Source organism: Microcaecilia unicolor, chromosome 8 (genome assembly GCF_901765095.1).
Source record: "Microcaecilia unicolor chromosome 8, aMicUni1.1, whole genome shotgun sequence".
Classification (NCBI taxonomy): domain Eukaryota; kingdom Metazoa; phylum Chordata; class Amphibia; order Gymnophiona; family Siphonopidae; genus Microcaecilia; species Microcaecilia unicolor.
The window spans coordinates 166,275,637-166,296,837 of record NC_044038.1 but is presented as its reverse complement, the minus strand read 5'-3'; the positions used below and the strand labels follow the sequence as shown (position 1 = coordinate 166,296,837).

The following is a 21,201-nucleotide window of genomic DNA, read 5'->3' as shown; positions in this document are numbered from 1 at the left end:
AGTTTTTATTTGGTGGTTCTCAAACCTGATTGGTTGAAGTTTGAGATGGGTGGCTGCCTCAGGAAGGCAGGAGACTGGTGGGAAAGTTAATTGGTCACAAATTATGAATTTTGGTGGAGAAGTTTTGCTGGTCCGTTTTAAATTCTGATGAGAAATTAAACTGGAAATTTGTTGGAACAGTTCTGACTCTGGACTTGTTTGCGACCAATGGACTTTTCCGCCAAAATCTACCTTCGTGAGGAAACCACCTACCTCAAACCCCAACAGATCAGGTTCAAGAACCCATTATATTAAGACAAATTGCAGACTTCACGGCATACCCTGAAGAAAACCACAGCACAATGGTGGAAACGTTGGTTTCACTTAGCCAGAGGAGGCAAGACCCAGTCAACAGCAACAGTGTTGTTGATTGCCTTGTTGTGAATATAACATAGATATAGTTTACAGGTTTATGGCATTGTTAAAAATTTTGTTTTCTTTCACTTATAACGTAAACAAGACACATGTTGCTGTTCCTTTTTTACAAACTTCTTGTACTCGCTCAGAAGCAGCCGAGGTGGAGCATTGGACTATGGGTAGGACTGGGCCATTAGAATCACTTCTGCCCCTAATGTTTTTGTCTCTCTAGGATTTATTCTGAAAACAAGGTATTTTACCTAAATTTGAATTTCCTGAATAGGTACATTTTATATAATTTCTGTTTATAATCTGAGTATATTAAGGCAAGGTCAAGAAAATGGTTGTGAATAAGGATACAGATTGTAAACTTTGTAGCCATGTAGAGGCTTAATATGGTTAAGAATTGACAGTAAACCTCTACAGGTGGCCATCCTATGGTTCCATATACAATATTAATTCTAAACTAACCGTCAGAATTATTAGACCTAGGACAAATGAAAACAGCAGATGTGTTATGTAATGAAAGCAAACATTAACATGTTAATCTTTAGAACTCTAAACAAGGCCTGATTCCATAACTGTGTTAGAGTGTAACCCTGCTGGACAACCTTCAGCTGGCTTTCTTATTGCGACATCCATCTCTGATGTGCGGTCAGAGGGAGAGGTTGTGTTCCTTGTTCTAGTTGTTTCTTTCTCACCCTCCTGCCTTGTCTGTATCCACTGAATATGGTATCACTATTTCAATAGAGGGGGTATCACTATATATCACAATACATTACCCAGCTCTCAACATATTTTAACAACTTCTTTAACATTCAAGGGTATCCATTGTATTGTATAGGATCCTTCAGATTCCTCTGTCACCACCACACAGGCTAATAACGTGAGCCAGACACTTTTATGGTGGGCAGATATTCTTCATTTGATCCATATAATTTAATTCTTTTAAATAAACTTTTTTTCATATTTTTATTTTTTTATATATTGAATACAAGCACTTAGCTTCAATCTGTAACGTCGCTACGGACTCCTCATTTCAAAAGCTTTAGTAAAACTGATCACTCATCTCGGAGATCTCAAACCGACATGAATTCACGTTTCGCAACTAGTGCTGTATCAAGGTGTATCTCCTCAAGCAAGCCTGGAAACGATTTCCTGCTTTCTCATCCATTTGAGAAAGCAGGAAATCTCCTCAAGCAAGCAGGAAATCGTTTTCAGGCTTGCTTGAGGAGATATAGCTTAATACAGCACTAGTTGCGAAACGTGAATTCATGTCGGTTTGAGATCTCCGAGATGAGTGATCAGTTTTACTAAAGCTTTTGAAATGAGAAGGAGTCCGTAGCGACGTTACAGATTGAAGCTAAGTGCTTGTATTCAATATATAAAAAGATAAAAATATGAAAAAAAGTTTATTTAAAAGAATTAAATTATATGGATCAAATGAAGAATATCTGCCCACCATAAAAGTGCCTGGCTCACGTTATTAGCCTGTGTGGTGGTGACAGAGGAATCTGAAGGATCCTATACAATACAATGGATACCCTTGAATGTTAAAGAAGTTGTTAAAATGTGTCTATATCCACACACTTTTATTCATAAAGGAAGTTTGTGCGGAGGAAAAAGCAACTGCAGAGATCTTGAGTGCATGTTCTTTTTGTGTTCTACATTACATCTCGCTATTTTTTCTGTAGATCGGGTACATTGGGGGAAGGAGCCAGTCCCATTTTGCATGACTTTCCAGTGACCAGTGAGAGGGACTTTGCAGCTGCTCATCCCTTCCAGAGTGGAAGGATACTAAAGTTGATATAGAGTACAGGCATCACTTCAAGCTTTCTGTTGTACTGTGGCATTTCAATTAGGAATTATGGGGGTCTTTTACAAAGGTGCGGTGGCATTTTTAGCTTGCGCTAAATGCTGGAGATGCCCATAAGAATATATGTAGCACAGTTATATCCCAAACATCCACTCTTTATATATTCTATGCATATGTCAACTTCACTTTCAAATATATGTAAAGAAGAATAGTACTTTTATGGGGATCATCAGAATCTTCAACAGCAATCCCTTACGGGTACAGCGTCCCTCATATTTAGGGCGCCGTATAACTCCTCACAGATCAACCCAGTGTTGTATATTTTTTCCTTTTTTTTGAATTTATTTAATTTTAAGTCTTCATTTTTCATTGAACAATTTGAATAAATATTCAACTCTTCAACTCTTCAATTTAGAGTAACAAAATACTTAACTTTTTCGCAGCAAATTTTGTAAAAGCCAAACCTCCGCCAACATGGCCAGGTTTCAAATTCCTTTGTCAGGGTAGAGGTTTGCATTTCACCATCTGCTCTGCAACTACAAAAAATGGCGGCCATTTGTTACTCTAAATTGAAGAGTTGAAGAGTTTAATATTTATTGAAATTGTTCAATGAAAAATGAAGACTTAAAATTAAATAAATTTAAAAAAAAAGGAAAAAATATACAACACTGGGTTGATCTGTGAGGAGTTATATGGCGCCCTAAATATGAGGGACGCTGTACCCGTAAGGGATTGCTGTTGAAGATTCTGATGATCCCCATAAAAGTACTATTCTTCTTTACATATATTTGAAAGTGAAGTTGACATATGCATAGAATATATAAAGAGTGGATGTTCGGGATATAACTGTGCTATATATATGATCATCCCCACATCGATAAAATTAAGGTCTTTTAAATTGAACATAAGAATATATGGACATCTAGCGTTTAGCACATCCTCATTTTTAGCACGCACTAAAAATGCTAGCATGCCTTTGTAAAAGGCCCACATAGTAAATAAATTCAGGAATGAGGTTTAATCACACCACTTACAGTGGTCTATTTTCTACATTTCAATTAATGACTCACATAGTAACATAGCAGGTGACGGCAGATAAAGACCTGCACGGTCCATCTAGTCTGCCGAATAAAGTAAACTCATTGCATATGATGCAGTATAACATACATATTCTTGATCTGTCCTTGCCATTTTCAAATGTTAAAAGATCATATCTTCCAAAAGTATAAAATAAATCTTGTAAATCAAAATTCTATGCGTATTTATATAGGAAAGGTTTTTTTTTTTTTTTACAAGGAAATTAGTGCATTAAGGCCCCTATTAACTAAAACACTGTAAGGTTTTGCAGCCACTGTACAGTAAATGGCAGAACCCCTATGTTAACTATTGAGGGTGTTCTCAGCATTTTTGGTAGGGCTGCCATATAGTAAACATGAAAAAAAAACCCATTAACTGCATAGCTGTAAACCACTTCAGGTAGCATAAACTTTTAACAGAAGCAGTTAATAGAAAAGTTAATGTGGTAATGACATGTTTAACACACAACCCCAAAAATGGTGTTTTTTGCATTAGCTCCCAATAATTCATGTTAAATAGTAAACAGAACTGATTAAATTGACCTTCCTGTATTGAAAAGTACTAAGCAGGTAATTCTGAAACGGTTTCTGAAATTTAGGAATTTGGATGCTGAGCACTAAGCACGAATTCTGTATTGGCAATACATTTGTAATTGCCATCATAGAGTACTAGGTAAGTTGACATTTATGTGCTAATGTCTTTGGCAGAAATAGCGGCCATTTTGCCTGCCATGGGTTTTCTTGTACAGTCCACATCAGGTCTTTTAAGGGACAAGGAGGTGCAGGTCAAAAGATCTGGCTTTACCCTGATGTAACCAAATTAACCCAAGAAAAAAGGAAAATGTTTCTATCTATGAGGTCCAAAGTTGTTGATAAAGGGGGGAACTTCCTCTTGGCTTACCCGTGTAAATGTCTTATAAGGCTTAATCAGACTAAATATGTTTTTTATGTTCCTGATCAGCTTAAATCCTTTCTGGAAGTAGAACAGAGTCAGAGTTAAAAGAAATGTAGAGATAAACGACTCCAATTTGGATAATTATTTGATAATTTGTTTATGGTTAAACTTCACTAATTCCTACCCCCTGTTTTTGAGGTCTAAGTAAGCCAGATTGTATTGGATTGTAAGGTTAAAATGACTTATGCTTGTTTGATTATTATGGCTGTGTTTAACTTGACAGTATTATACCTGTTAAAGTTTTGCAAATAATAATAAAAATTATTAATAATAAGGGACAAGGAGGGGTTAATCTGGTTAATCTGTGCTGACTTGGAGGATTCAGTGGGTGCTACAACTTGGATCATTTTGCTCTTGGAGCACCTAAGCTGGGTAGTGAACTGAGCAAAGAGTCGTCTGTCTACCACCCAGACCCTGCAGTATCTGGGAGTCTGGTTTGACATGGTGCTGGGAGCAGTTTTCCTTCCAGAGGAGCACATGGCAAAACTCCAGGTTCAGCCTTTGCAGCTTTAGGATTCCTTGGGTTTGGGACCATATTCTACTATTGGGTGCCATAGTGGTGACCTTGGGTGTGGATTTGTGCCCTCTTAACGGCCCATCAGGGCTTTGACCACTGGTTACCACTTCCAGAGTGCGGCACAGTCTGGACTGGTGGGACAGACCCAATCATCTTCTCCAGGAGGTCCTGTTGGACACACTGGATTGGGTGGGGGTACCACAGATGCGAGTCTCCTCAGCTGGGGCGCTCACTGCCTGGGCAAAAAGATAGGTGTTGGACCCCACTGGAGGCTTCCAGGTCGGTGCCTGGAGGAGGGTCAGGTTAGCTCTGGTAGAGTTCCTCCTCCTGGTTTGGGGGAGGACTGTTGGTGTAGTGACGGACAATGACACAGCAGTGGCCTATATCAACCAACAGGGTGGCACCAGAAGTCAGGCGTTGGCCCTAGAGGTGACATCCCTTTGCTGCTGGGTAGAAGTAAATCTGTTCGCTTTGTCGGCATTCCAAATAGCCGGCAAAGACAACGTTCAGGTAGACTTGCTCAGTCAATCTCTGCTCAATTCAGAGGAATGGGAACTAGAGTAGGTAGCCTTTCAGCTCCTCATGGACTGGTGGGGCCTAGCTGGCCTTACACCTCATGGCCTCGAACACCAGTGCCAAAGCAGAGCCCTTCTTCAGTTGCTGGAGGGTCGGGTTCACAGGGGATAGGTGCTCTGGTTCAGCAGTGGCCTAGGCAGGAGCCCTCATAAAGTCTTCCTACCCTGGCCTCTGATAGGCCAGGTAGTACACAGGATAGCACAACATCCCTTTCTTGTGGGCCCAGAATGGCATAAAAAACCATAGTATGTGGATCTGGTTTGTCTTTTGGTAGATGACCCACTTGCTCAGATAGGGTCTAGTGGAAATGGAGCATCTGGATCCCTTTTGACTTAGTTTGGCCCTTGACAAGGTGGTATTTAGCAAGGAAAGGGCTTTTGCTCACTGTGATCTCCATCTTGCTTAAGTTCTGTTAGGTCCTCCACTTCCATGGCCTATGTCTGGGTTTGGAAGGTTTTTGAGAGCCGTGTTGTCAACGCTCACTTTTCCCTTTGGAGACACAAATTCCTGATGCTCTCGCATTCCTGCAGCAAGGGTTCAACCAAGTTTTGGCACTGAACTCATTTAAGGTTTAGTTGGCGATTCTCTTCATTTCTGCATTAAAATCTGGGTCTTCCCTTCCTGCTCATGAGGCTATCACTTGGTTTCTGAATGGGGTTACTCATTGGCATCTACCTGCGCATCTGTCTCTTCCCTCTGGGATTTGAATTTTAGTGTTGAATGCTCTCTCAGGTTTTCTTTTTGAGCTTCTGAGGTCAGCCTTGATTAAGGACCTCACCCTGAAAACAGTTTCCTGGTGGTGATTTTGTCAGCCAAGAGAGTTTGAATTGCAGACTGTCTTGTTAGGACCCATATATCTCGATGGTGGGGAGGGCATTTCTTCAACTGGTGCTAGAGGAGTTACATATTATTTGTTGGTATGATATATATTATTTTGACCCTGCAGCAAGTTTTGGTTTGTCACTGACAATTTTCAAGCTTTTAGTTTTTTTGAACTGTAAGACTTATGTGGTTACCTTCCTTCAGAAGACTTCTGAGGCAGGCTTATTGGGCTGAAACACAGCTGTGTCGAGTGTTGGATGTCAAAGAGATTTTTGGACTTTTTAGAGCATCCTCTGACTTTTTTTTGTCTCCTTCACTGTGTTTTGTCTTTGAGGATTTTGTTCTTCTGTATTTATCTAAGTAGGTTTAGTTTTAAGCGTACCATGATGGGAATAAACCTCACTCCTAAGACAGGGCATGTGGAGTATGATCTTGTTCTCTCAACTGCACTGCTAACACTCACCATAGTGCTTTCATTGTGCCAAAGAGAGCTCTTTCTGGAGTTCATAAGATGTAACATGAATAGGCAACTTTTTCAGGTGCGCTTGGAAATTGTTTGATCAAGCCTTTGGCACCCAAAATGATGGAAATGATGGGAATTATTTCTGAATCTTCTACATTTTCTTGTTCTCATACTGCATTTCTTGATGTTTAAAGATCTTTTCTCTCTACATGATTTACCAAGTAATTGCTTGGGCCTGAATCAAGGCGGTTCTGGTGTTTCTCTTTCACCATTATATCAGGATTCCTGGCACTCAAAGTTTTTATCTGTTGGAATGGGGATATCCCAGGTGCTCACAAACTCTCTTCATTATCTGTGATTCTCTTAGGGTCATGATCCTAATGCTTTTCCAGTACAACAATGCCATAGTGTTTACAAAGTCTCCAATGGATAAGATGGGTTACCTCGTGCCTTTCCCTATATTTTTTGCCTTTAAAACTTCGACCAGCTACACATGAGTATTTCCATCTCTTCCTTACAAAATGTACATTTGTCTGTTGCCTTTTCAGGACCCATATCTTTCATGGGTGGAGGACCTAGTGCCTATCTGTTCTTTCCTTTCTGCCCAAGGTGATAACCCCCCCCCCCCCCGGGTTCCATGTAAACCAGGAAGTATGTCCGCCCTTCTTTGTGGATGGGGAATCAGACTCTACTGCTAGGAGGCTCCATAAACTTGATGTTTGCAGGGTTTTGCTCGGATACTTGTGCAAAGGGGAGTTTTACCGCTCAGATCTTCCTTTTTATCCTCTTCCATGGTCCTAAGAAGGGCCAGGCAGCATCCGAGGCCTTTTTTGCATGTTGGATGAAAATAGCTATTGAGGCTGTTAAGAACCTGGGTCACTCATTTCTATAAACTCGGGTGCAGGTGACCGTCTGGGTGGAGGACCATGTTGGGTGGCAACATGGTTGTTGCTCCATTCTTTCATGAAGTATTACAGACTGGATGTGCTAGCCAGAGCTCATTTAGACTCTGGCAGAGTTGTAATGCAGGGGGCCTTGTCTTCCCCCACCAGTGAATGCTTCGTACACCCCACTTGTTCAGGATGATACAGCCTAGTTGCTAAACAGGTATAACTAAATTTCACCAGCTTTTATTTCCCTTCCTTTAGTCAGGCTGTACCATCCATTCTGAGACCCTCCCTCAGAAGACTGCAGTTATTGGAATTCTTGGGCATCTCTTTCTCTCTTCAATGGTGGTCCAAACCAAAAGCCAACGCTAAAAACAACAAAACTATAATTATGATTCGTAGCTGCAGTGGTTGGGGTATTTTAATTTATGGGACTGCCTGCTGCTTTGGCAGAGGCATACTTGAGTTTTCCAGTGAGTATCAGCCCTCTTTATACTAGTGATGTTACTAGAAAAGATTGGTTTCTTTACCTCCATCTGCTGGCAGGAGGGAGTAACACCTGGTTGTTCAAGGTGGTACAGACAGATTAGTCATACCTGTTAATTTCTTTTCCTTTTTTTTATTTCACTTTACTGCCAGTGGTGTAGTCAGATGGCTAAATTTGGATGGGCATGAGTGCTTAGTGTGTGATCACAAAATTCTCCCCACCCTGGCAAACTATAAATACCTGAGCTGCCAGCAATCACTAAGCCAGCAGAAGACCACCTCCAATAGCAGCCAAAAGGTTTTCTCACCTTGGCAGCTTCTGGGAGTATACATGAGCCACTGCTAATGCCGGCCCCAACTCTCTCTCCTTGCCCCCTCAATTTGCACATATCCATGAAAACTGAGCATGTGCAAAGGGGCCAGGGCCAGCAGCATGTGGTGACTCATGAGGGGGAAAAACATTTTGGCTGCTTTTGGAGGAGGTCTTCAGTTTGTAGGCCTTGGTCTACCCTGCCAGCCTCAGCAAACATGCTTCAGTTTTGGGTGGGCCTTCTAAAAGATAATGCCATTTTCATTTTTGGGATGTTCTCAATATCTTTGGAAGGGCTGCTAGGTTAACACAGAATTGACTGTGTTAATTAAGTTAGTATTATCTGTATGATCTGTCACACTTAACATACAGTAATAACATGTTAAGGGTAAGTCGCAATGCTTACCTCACAATGGATTTTGCTGTGTCTTCTGTTAAAAATAGTAGGACTTGGCAGTTCCCCTATTAAACTGTTAACTGTTTGCATTGCATAGGCAAATTTCCCAGATTAAATAACCGACAGTGTTAAAACATGGCACTTAATATTAAATAAAAAAGCAACACTGGGCCTTCAGGATTGAGATGATCAAAGTCTCTTGTTTATTAATTGACGGATAGACCCAACACGGGCCATGTTTCGGTGCACTGGCGCCTGCCTCAGGGGTCAGCTAATCCTGATCAAAAATTGTAGGTGGTACTGTCACAGTGTAGCACCTTTGATATGGAATAGAGTCTCAATTGCTCCGAGAGCGTAATCAGCATGGACAACGCTGTCAGTCTAAAAAAACAGCTGATTTTTTTTTTTGTTATATTTGTACCCCGCGCTTTCCCACTCATAGCAGGCTCTCGGAGCAATTGAGACTCTATTCCATATCAAAGGTGCTACACTGTGACAGTACCACCTACAATTTTTGATCAGGATTAGCTGACCCCTGAGGCAGGCGCCAGTGCGCTGAAACACGGCCCGTGTCGGGTCTATCCGTCAATTAATAAACAAGAGACTGATCATCTCAATCCTGAAGGCCCAGTGTTGCTTTTTTGTTTCTGTATTATTTTGTATGCTGTTTTACCCTCTCTTTTGTGTGTGTCCACTTAATATTAAATAGCAGATAAGTGGGGTGGTGACAGCAGCGGCAAAGAGCAGCTGTGGTAAAAGAAACAGGGGCTTCTTTTATCAGCAAGTAGGGTGAGCTGTTTTCAAACTACTTAGCCAGATTGGCACTGCAGACACTACCCCTTCCAAACTAATATATCAAAATGATTGGGAATTCCAAACCCAATACATAGTACCCTTCCCTAGCCATAACGAAGAAACTTGCTCATATTGCAGGTGCTCAGCACCCCTTGTCAACCACAAAACTGGCTCTGAGTGGTGTGGGGGTGAGCATGGTTGATGGTGTTCTCAAGTGGCTTAATGGTTAAGTGGTAAGGGGTACGAAGGCGGGCGGGTGGGTAGGCAGGTGCACAAAATTGAAGGGTTGCTTAGGGTGCCTTATACTCTTGAATTAGCTGTGGCTGTAATGGATGAGCTTTTGCAGTATTGATTCTTTCACATGTAAATAACGGCAAAGCTCATCTTTTAAGAAAGTAGGCACAGTGGTATGAGTTACAATGCTTACACTCCAGAGTTGTTGGTTTTTTTTTAAGGGGTGGGGAAAGGTTATTTAGTAAGTAAAGACACTCCTCTACTATTCATTCTAGTTTTTTTTTAATTTCTTTATTAAGGTTATTTAACATTACAATAATACAAAATCATATAGAGCCGATTTGTAATAGTTAACATGGTATGTATGCATAAGGAACGTAACTCTTCAAATATTCATTCTAGATTTTAATAATTATACTGGTTAGTTCCATTTTGCTTCTCTTATTCATGAGAACGGAAAGGTTTGAGAGTAAATAAGGACCTTCTCTCAGGAGGAAGCCTTGAATCTTCCCTTCGCAATATGGGGTTTAGAGCACCACCAAACAATAAGGAAACATCTCCAATGCCACTGCCTTTCACTGTTGGGTCTCTGCATACCATCGTAGGCGTAAAACTCATAACTGTCTTTTAAATTTACTGCTAACGCTTGCCCCTCCCCTCCTTTTTTTTTTTTTATGTACTGTACTCTAGGCGATACACCAATCTATAACCTCAGATTGCTACACGATATGTGTTTTCATGCTCTTTCTATCAGGCAGGCCGCCACTTGGACAGCCTTGCTTTGACGTCAGACGTTCTGGAGGCCCAAACGCGCAAAGTAGGAAGGTAGAATGAGGCAGTGAGGCCACCTTCGGGAGCCCTTATCCAATCAGCGTGCCCGATCAAAGTGATCGACACTCCTCATCGGGCAATCAGGAGGCATCTTGTTTTTAAGTGGTGCTGTTCCGGCAGTATAAAGGCTGCCACGAGCTGGCTGAAGCGGGAGAGTCCATCTTGAGGGAATTTAACGTTCGTAGAGACTTGTGTAAGCAGCACGAGAACGTGTTTAATTATCGTGTTTTTCACATATGCGTAACATATAAAATTATCTATTTTTATCTGTACAATAATATGATTTTAGTTTGTTTTAAGCCGATGTAAAAAAAAAAATGAATTATATAATTCCGCAGGTGGTGGTTTTTCTTTTTTTTTGCGAAATTGTGGCTGCCCGGTGTTGTACGTTTGTGTTGATTTAGGATATTTCCGCCTTCATTTTGAAGCCCAGTGGGTTGGTATAGAGTTTGGTGCCGAGGCGATAAGTTGGCGGTATGGGTGAGGCCTAGGTCTAGGCCTATCTAGGCCGCGGGAATCCTAATTCTCATTCTTTGCTTTTCTTTCTCTTTCCGCTCCCCCCCCCCCCCCCCCCCCCCCACGCAGGTGTGAATTCATCCCGCAGAAGGATGTCGGATAGTGAGCAGCAAATGGAGACCACCGAGAACGGACACGAGGAGGCGGAAACTGGCGAACAGGCGGCGGAGGGCGCCGCGACCGAGGGCCAGAACGGTGGCGAAGGGGGTCAGATTAACGCCAGTAAGAACGAGGAAGATGCAGGGTACGTAGCTGGTAAATTTTCCCATTTAAACAAAATAACATGAGGCTGATTTTACGTTTATTACAGTGTCTAGTACTCGATGTTGGAGGTGAGCGGAAGCCGGGAAGGATACAATGAGCACCTCCTTTGTTCCGATTTCTTTTGTTGGCGCCATGTGGTGGTTGGGGGAAGGACAGTATAATTCTTTTCTAATCATTTAAAATATCTTAGTGTTGGATCTCAATTGTGCATAATATTGGCGGTGTTATCATTTGCATATATGAAACTTTATATTCGATGTTTTATTTAACAGGGCTTACTGTACTGAATTCTTTCCAAGCACATTGATTTTCTTTTAGTGTCATGGCGTTGGTTTCAGTATTATGTTAAAATGATTGTGACTTTCACCTCATTCAGAATTTCCTAAGTTTGCCATCAGTTGGAAGTATGTTTTTCTTATTTTATAAGGAACTATTTCACGATCCATTCTTTTTGATTAGGATGAAACTTATTTGAGTCTTTAATGTAATGGCAGCTAATGTTACTGATTGTCAATTTATTTTTCTGAGATCTGTGAACATGCCTCTTAATTCACAAGTATTGGGACAGTCTGAATTGCTAATGTTAAGACTGACTAAAAATTAGTTTTGGTTCTTTTTCTTGTGTCTGAGGCCACTGTTGATGCTTAAAAAGTGTTTGCAGAAGCTATAGTGTTTTTTTTTGTTTTTTTTGTTCTGTTCTTGCAATTGAGCCAATAATTTAAGGGCACTGTTTACTAACACACACTAGTGCTTTTAGCGCGAGCTAAACATAATGCACCCATATATTTCTATGGGTGTCTTTAGTGTTTTGCATGCGCTAAAAACATTAGTGTGCCCTTAATGCAGCTTAGCAAACAGGGCCCCTAAATGTGTTAATATCATAGAAATACAATTCTAGTGCTAGATTATGTATTAAGATGCGACTTGCTATTTGTTGCCTTTTTCTGTTTAGGCTGTTTGACTGTCTTACTTTGGTTTAAATTGAACTTTTTTCCTGCATAAGACTGATACTAGTAATAAAACCTTCACCTTTGACAGGTGCTGTAGATATGAGTCAGATATTGTAGTGGGATGTTCAAATCTTCTCTAATGCCACCGCCACCCCCCCCCCCCCCCCCCAATATAGCCTAGAGTTTTATATTTAACACTTCCTAAAAGCTGTCTAGACTCTTGAAGTCTATAGTGGTGGTTTGTGCAAATTCTCTCACTCATTGTCCCAGCATGAGACTCCTAATGGTTTATAGCCCTCTGGCTGTATATTACACTAGACACCAGGGACCCACTTTGTGCAAGATGCTGCACAACCCTGTCATACATTTTCAGTGATGCTCTGATCTGTTTTTATGTATGGCAGACCTGAGGCCTTTCACAAATTAATTGCTGTTATCATAACACCTACAAAAAACAGAATGCTTGCAGCATATTATTTACATAATTTGAGCAGATTGGGAGTTGAATTAATGAAACTGAAAAGGCAGTGTGACCTCTGTGGAATACCAATACAAAATCTTGGTTTCATGTAGTCTCTGTAGCTTTAATCGCAGCAGAAGTGTTTTAGACAAGGCATGTGGGAGTACACTGTCCAATTTTTGTGTAGAAATCATTGTCCCCCCTCCCCCCCAGTGTATTTCTAGGCTTTTTTTTGTTATAAACCAGCTGATAGTATCATGTGATTAACCCAGCGATATATCATTCAAATGTAAAGATTAGTGCTGATACTGTTTGAACCATTTTTGTTACTACTACTACTTAACATTTCTAAGATTCCATTGTAAGAGATCCTTAGATCTTTCATTTCCTGCAGCTGACTGGTAATGCAAAAGTGGTGGCTGCTAATGTCAGTTCTGTCTGATACATTCACTGGGTAGTGCCTTATTAGTAGCAAGGGAATATGATCCCACAATAGAGTGTACACCAGTTTTCACCCTGTTTTCGTTTTTCGTCTATTTGTCCAGTATAAATTATGCATCTAATAGCAGGTCATATTCTGTAACTTCTACAATGTAGTGCCACTCTACAGTAGGCTAAAACGTAGACAAAACATTTTGTACTTGGTGTTTCACTTTGGTTATACATGGCTGCCTTTTCGACAGTAAAAGTGGATCTTGATATACTCCAGAGGCTGTAAATTAAAATTTAAAATATTTCCTTTTGTACAATTTCAGGAAAATGTTTGTTGGTGGCCTCAGTTGGGACACAAGCAAAAAAGATTTGAAAGATTATTTCTCTAAATTTGGTGAAGTAGTGGATTGTACAATCAAGATGGACCCCAACACAGGAAGGTCTAGAGGTTTTGGATTTATTCTCTTTAAAGAAGCTGCGAGTGTTGACAAGGTAAATGACTGGTCATGTACCTACAGGGACAATGATGCAGTCTTAGTGTATCAAGTGTTTGTAATCTTGATGTGTATCTCAACAGGTGCTGGAGCAGAAAGAACACAGATTAGATGGAAGATTGATTGACCCTAAGAAAGCTATGGCAATGAAAAAGGACCCAGTGAAGAAAATCTTTGTTGGGGGTCTTAACCCAGAAGCCACAGAAGAAAAGATCCGTGAATACTTTGGAGGTTTTGGAGAGGTAAAAGGCAATGCCTACTTGATCGCTTGCATTTCTATTTTCACTAGACGTTAATTTTTTTTAATGGAATGTTTTTTAAATGTATAAATTTGTTCAACTCAAGCACATTTGCTTTGGATTCTTGTGTTGGTTTGCTTCAGGTGTTCATGATGATGGTTTTAATAAATATGTTCCATTGGTCCTCATAGTCAGTGGATTACAAACATTTAGTAATCGCATAATTACCTAAATACTTAAAATAAGGTTCTAAACAAGGTGTGTATATATATATATATATATATATATATATAGGAACAGACACAAAAGTCTAGATTTCACAAGTCAGCTGCAGAACTTTAAAAAGAAAAAAGACAAAGGGAGGTGCAGCCAGATGGTGAAACTGAAGTAGATGCTCACTTCAGAGCACTTAGGGAAGTCCTGAGCCAAAGGCAGGCTCACTACAGCAGGGGGATGTAGTCGGGCAGATAGAGCATCCCTAGTAGTCTGGGTCTTTTGAAATGTGGATTTCTGGTGCGTGGTTGAGATCTTGGTTTAGTAAAACAAAACCAAAAAAGAGGATGTTCTGGATATAAAAACCACATGAGAAAATAGCTGCACCCATTTCTGAAGTAAACACATACCTGGGTATTGTGCAGGCATAGTTGAGACTTGATATAACGAGGGGAAAGATAGTGAAGTCTGTAATTGATACGTTTGTGGATAAAGCCAACTTGTTGCATACTGCTCACCTGTGCTTCAGGGGCCTCAGACACAATCCTGGTGGTGACTAGTGTTCTCAGTGTGCGCTGAGCTGCACGGGAACTAGTCTGAGTCTATGCTAGCACTGGCATAGATGAGAAGCAGTACAGGATCCCAATCCTTGAGAGCTGTTGCTGCCAAGGGATAAAAATAGAAAAAGATGGTATTTTGAGGGGTAGGAGGGTTAAGCAAAGATCAAAATTGAGTGGTAGGTGAGAGCTAACAGAAAAACAGCTCAGGTTTTTTTTTTTTTGGGGGGGGGGGGGGGGGGGGGGAGATACCCAGTGGAAGGATCTGCTTGCCCCCTTTTCAAACAAAGGCCAGATGTGTAGATGTCCTTAAGTAGAAAGAGGATTGTGGTTTTTCATTGGGTGGGGGGGACAGCGCCTTGTTTCTAGGAAGCTTTATTGTGAAGCTTCTCAGGGATTCATAATTTTATAGATAAGGCTTCAGGTTTTCAAAACATGTTAGTACTAGTAGTATTTGTGTCCATCAAGAGGTCTTATTTCACCAGCCCTAAAAGCTGCTTCAGATACCAGTGAATTAGCAGGTGGTATAAAGACACCAAGGAGACGAGAAAAGGAACAACACCTCACGGAAAAGATCAGAGAAACCAAACAGGAGATGGAGTTGCCTTGTAGAACCAAAGTCTTTATTCCAACCAGCATAAGCAGCACAAAATTGATGCCTTGACACGGTCACGTTTCAGAGAACCTCTGAAGTTTCATGCATTTCTTTGCAAAATTGCCACTTTTTTATAAGCAGTTGTTTGGAGCAGTTTTATGTGTGAACACTGCCTTATTACACTAGCAGTTTGTGATGAGACCCCTGACACAGGCATTTTCTATGCTGAAACATGGCCATGTCGGGTCATCAATTTTGTGGTGCTCATGCTGTTTGGAATAAAGACTAGTTCTACAAGGTGACTCCATCTACCCACTGTGTTGGTTTCTCTGATATAAAGACAGCCTACAAAATTACTTCCATCAGCCTATGCTACATGAAGGTGTTACCTTATGCTCTGAACACATTACTTTCCATTATTTCAGTAGTAATTGGGAAGCAGTTTCAGTCTAGGGGGAGACTGTTTAATTTTAGCATTGTATTCCTTTGGACATATGATTGGGGCTGACTTAGACTTTTTTAAATATATAAAGCCTAGCTAATTTAAAAGAAAAAAAAAAAAAGCAACAAAAATCGTACACATGCTCTGTACTTTAAGGACTGCAAAGACTTCTGGTTTCATTTTTGTGAGGGCTGCACTTTTAGTTCCTCTTAGCTCATTTGTAGTCTTATTTTCAATGTTCATGTAAACTGGTTAATTACAATTCCATTATAAAAACCACAAGGTTATTTAATTTATGTGGAGAAATGTGAACATAAGAATATGTATCCTGAATGTAGTTTATAAATATATTAGATTGAAGCAATTGAACTGCCAATGGACCCAAAAACCAACAAGAGGAGAGGTTTTGTGTTCATCACTTTCAAGGAAGAAGATCCTGTCAAGAAGATCCTCGAAAAGAAATACCACAATGTTAGCGGTAGCAAGGTATTGAACACTTTTAAAATCAAATTTAGTCGTTTTATTTTTAATTGTAATTTCAAAATAGAATTAGAAAAGAACTGAATGTAGAAAAATTGAGGCAACAACCATCCTATGTTAAAATACACTCAGGAGAGCAGTTGTAGATAAATCACTTAAGAAAATATATATTTTTAAATTACATCAATTTAAAAGCAATTGGATCTTTCTTCCCTGATTTTTGTGTGTTAGTGCAGGCTATTGTTTTATCCCAGTTAGATTACTGTAATGGTTTTGTATGTGGGTCTGCACTCAAAACTCTTCATTAGATGGCAGTTTTTGCAGAATACTGCAGCAAAACTATTTGGCTGCTCAGTTTGTCACACCTTGCTGAGAGAGTTATTTATATTGGCTGTGGATTCATGCACGAGTGGAATTTAAGGTTGCTTGTATAGTATTCAGAATTCGGCAGGGATATTCTTATCTGCTTCCTCAACTAATAACCTCATTTTTCAAAAACAAAACAAAATTTTGTTCTCAGGACAAGCAGGCTGATTATTCTCACAAGTGAGTCTTATCCTCTGTGTCAGGAAGCTATCCAGATGTGGCTTTGGGCACACCATAACGGCATGTTTCTCCAAGCCATCTATCTGGCAGGTGTAAACAACAGTCTGGCCGACAGACTGAGCAGGGTAATGTAACTTCATGAGTGGTCGCTGAATATGGGTGTTGCCCCACAGGATCTTCCAAGCATGGGGCACCCCCTTCATGAATCTTTGCCACTCAAATCAATCTTGAAGTCCCTCAGTTCTGTATGCATCAGGTCCACAACAGAGTAAGGTCAGATGTCTTTCTCCTACATTGGTGAACAGGCCTTCTGTATGCGTATCCTCCCAGGGAAGACTTTGGTGAAACTCAAGACCGTGGAACCATGATCCTGATTGCACCCTACTGGCCACGTCAGATTTAGTTTCCTCTTCTGGAGTTGTCCTCCGAAGAACCGTGGAGATTGGAGTGCTTTCCAACTCTCAGAACGAGGGGTCGCTTCTCCAGCCCATCCTCCAGTCTCTGGCTCTCACAGCCTGGATGTTGAGAACTTCGAATTCGCTTCCTTGGGTCTTTCAGAGGGTGTCTCCTGGGTCTTGCTTGCTTCCAGGAAGTATTCCACGAAGAGGTGTGACTCTTTTTTTTTTTTTTAATGGAGGATGTTTGCCGTCTGGTGTCACAAGGCCCTAGATTCTCTTGTCCTACACAGACCCTGCTTGAATACCTTCTACACTTGTCAGAGTCTGGTCTCGAGGGTTCACCTCTGTGCAATTAGTGCTTATCGGCGTGTAGAAGGTAAGCCTGTCTCTGGACAGCCTTTAGTTCATAAGTACATAAGTAATGCCACACTGGGAAAAGACCAAGGGTTCATCGAGCCCACCATCCTATCCACGACAGCGGCCAATCCAGGCCAAGGGCACCTGGCAAGCTTCCCAAACGTACAAACATTCTATACATGTTATTCCTGGAATTGTGAATTTTTCCCAAGTCCATTTAGTAGTGGTTTATGGACTTGTTCTTTAGGAAACTGTTTTAACCCCTTTTTGAACTCTGCCAAGCTAACCGCTTTCACCATGTTCTCCGGCAACGAATTTGAGTTAATTATGCGTTGGGTGAAGAAAACTTTTCTCTTATTTTAAATTTACTATACTGCAGTTTCATCGCATACCCCCTAGCCCTAGTATTTTTGGAATGCGTGAACAGACGCTTCACATCCACCTGTTCCACTCCACTCATTTTATATACCTCTATCATGTCTCCCCTCAGCCGTCTCTTCTCCAAGCTGAAAATCTCTAGCCTCCTTAGTTTTTCTTCATAGGGAAGTCGTCCCATCCCTGCTATCAGTTTAGTTGCCCTTCGCTGCACCTTTTCCAGTTCTACTATATCTTTCTTGAGATGCGGCAACCAGAATTAAACACGATACTCAAGATGCGGTCGCACCATGTAGTGATACAACGGCATTATAACATTCTCACACCTGTTTTCCATACCTTTCCTAATACCCAACATTCTATTCGCTTTCCTAGCCGCAGCAGCACACTGAGCAGAAGGTTTCAGTGTATTATCGACGACACCCAGATCCCTTTCTTGGTCCATAACTCCTAACGTGGAACCTTGCATAATGTAGCTATAATTCGGGTTCTTTTTTCCCACATGCATCACCTTGCACTTGCTCACATTAAAACGTCATCTGCCATTTAGTCTCCCAGTCTCGTAAGGTCCTTCTGTAATTTTTCATGAGAAGTTTGTTTTGTCAAAGCCCCCTGTAAACCTCCACCAGTGTCGTACTCACCCGGCTGAAGAAAGCTCCTTTTGAGCCACTGAATTCTTGTCATCTGAAGTACTTACTACTACTTACTACTACTTAACATTTCTAGAGCGCTACTAGGGTTACGCAGCGCTGTACAATTTAACAAAGAGAGACAGTCCCTGCTCAAAGAGCTTACAATCTAATAGACAAGTGAACGGTTGGTCCGATAGGGGCAGTCTGGATTCACCTGGAAGGTCATTTTCTATGGATATTTATCACAGGAAAATAGGAATTTGCTGAGTTTAGTACCCATTAAAACGTTTCCATTTATAATTAAACTGAACTGTTCTCACCCCTCCCAACAGGCTCTTTAGATGTTAAGAAAGCAGTGAGTTGTGGTGGGTCATAAAAAACATACTTATTAGCTTGGTATTTAACAACGCACTTACAAGGGTATCTTAGAAAGAAAGTTGCACCAATGTGAATAACTCTGGATTTCATCAAAAGGAATTGTTGCCTACGTTTCTGGGTATCTTTAGTAACATCTGGGAAAATTCTTATTTTTAATTCTAGGAACATTTTTTCCCTATTCTGAAAGAATAGTCTCATTAACCAGTTTTTATCTGGCGTTAATGCTACAGTTGCAAGTAAAGTTGATGGTGTCACCATCTCACTATCTGACGCCTCTAGGATCTCTGAAACATCAAGTTCATGACTTTGAATTCCTCTGTTTTTTTGCTGGCAAATATATTTGTGAAAACGGAGGGATTACCGCCTCAGCCACTCCCAAAATATCTTATATATTTTCTTAACCTATCCCTTGGAGTTATCGTAGATTGTTGAGGAAAATTTAAAAATCACAAATTATTGTTTCTTACTGCATTTTCCAGGGATTCAGTTTTTCTTCTGAGAGCTGTCATGGCTTCTTGAAGCAATTGCGTCTTTTTTTACTTCATTTTTATTTGCTATTGTATCCAATTTAAATTCAACATCTTTTATCTTTTGATCTATAGTTAACTGAACTGGGGAAAGTAATGTCACCACAGATTAAAAAACTGACTCAAGATGTGTTATCAGTAGCCATAAACTGTCCAGTGTTACTTCACTTGGCTTTTCTAATAACATAGGAAACAAAGGCGTTACCACCTCTGTAGTAGCGACAAGACCGTATTCCTCCCTCACGGCTAAGGGCTCATTCGCTGTTCCAGGAGTAGCCGAAGCTATTCTTTCCCGCTGGATATTTGGATTTCCCTCGGTCCAAGTTTCCCCAGTTGGTTGCACCGCCAAACCCTCTGCCCCGGCTACACTTCCGGACTCCGGGGTTGAGGACGCCATCCGAGGGATCCTACCAGCCAGGAGGCTGAGGGGGCGGAGTTCTCGCGTCGGGGCTGAGCGAGAGCTCTAGCCCAAGGAGCGCTATGGGGTCTCCACCCCGGAGCGGAGTAGCGGGCCACTCTCCGGCGTTTCTGGAAGCGTGTTCTCCGAATAAAGTTCTGTAAAGTAGGTTGGGAGGAAAGGCTTTGTCGTGGAGGAGGGCCGGCCCCTTCTCTTTGGCATCGCAAACAGTGAAGGCGGAAATTCGGAGGAGCAGCAGGTACATCTGACTCTCGCAACGGCAGCCATCTTGGGGCAACCTACAAATTTGCATTTTTTCAGGGTACTTTTTTGTTTTGTAAAGCTTTGAAAACTCATATGATCTGGTAATTGCACATATGATCACCTTTGAATTCTTGTATTTTTTTTTTTTATTGTAGCTGTTTAGACTCCTAGTTGATAAAAGCAGAATATAAATGCCAGGTATAGCTGCAGTGCTATAATTCTAAGGCTAGATTTAGTAAATTGCTTTTTAAAAGAAGTTTACTGTTTGAAGATTTAGTGAAGTTGGTAAAGAGAGAGTGCCTATATTTTCTGACAGGGCATTTTCCAGAGGCTAGAATATAGTTTGGGCAGAGTAAGTTCTACGCAGAGAACGAGATGGCAGTTCTCTCAAGGTTCCTGCAGATGCAAAAAAGGATTTCCTGAATCTGTAGAAGGGAACCCAAAGGTTCACAGTGAAGGTGGGGGCGGGAGGTGACTGGTATCCTTCTTTGATGGTAGATCCAAGTAACTACAGATCATTGAGCACAAGTGGATTTTGTAATGGATTTGCACTTGCATTTGCTTGTCCTTTTCCCCGAGGCATTTTAGACTCGACGTTTTGCTGTTGTCTAAAGATAATGGCAGTCAAGCAGACCCTAACAAGACATTCATTTACAAGTGATGGTTCCAGTGCTGCTTCAGAAGGAAAAGACTGGAGAAGTAGTTGCTGGAGTAATTCAATTTCTGCAGGACTTTGGGTAATGAATTTTTCCAAGAGCAATATTGCTCCTTTCTGGAATATTGCCTTAGAGTGTATCGTCCTCTCAAAAGAATGAGGAAGTTAGTCACTGATCAGAAATCTGTCTTGACTCCACAAACCAACCAATTGTATGATATTACCTATAGTTGTTGATCTATGGTGTGACCCTGGGTTTAGTGCCAGGATGCACATATGCCCCTTGCAAAGATCTGTTTGGATGATGGTAGATAAGACCTGCACAGTCTGTCCATTCCGCTGCCTCAGTTGCAGGATTATGGCCGTTACCATTGACTCAAAAAAAAAATTCTGTTGATTTTGGTGGTGGTTGCTCTTTGTTTCTTCAGAGAAGTCTGATGCCAGACTGGATTCCAGTAACAGATGGCAA

General features: G+C 41.0%; 1 protein-coding gene across 7 annotated transcripts in view; it reads left to right on the top strand.

The window, feature by feature from the left end:
- The window catches only part of HNRNPAB (heterogeneous nuclear ribonucleoprotein A/B), a 71,905-nt gene that overhangs the window by 34,415 nt on the left and 16,289 nt on the right, over positions 1 to 21,201 (top strand). For 5 of the 7 annotated variants that reach the window (XR_003943247.1, XM_030213557.1, XM_030213560.1 and 2 more), the window contains exons 1-5: positions 10,653 to 10,754; positions 11,147 to 11,321; positions 13,507 to 13,675; positions 13,761 to 13,919; positions 16,078 to 16,209. Coding sequence is in view for 6 of the 7 variants with exons in the window: in XM_030213557.1 (XP_030069417.1) it covers positions 11,170 to 11,321; positions 13,507 to 13,675; positions 13,761 to 13,919; positions 16,078 to 16,209 (612 nt within the window). In the remaining variant the exon portion in view is untranslated. Of the gene's footprint in view, positions 1 to 10,652; positions 10,755 to 11,146; positions 11,322 to 13,506; positions 13,676 to 13,760; positions 13,920 to 16,077; positions 16,210 to 21,201 lie in introns of those variants that run through there. The other 2 variants (XM_030213555.1, XM_030213556.1) reach the window with 1 other exon arrangement.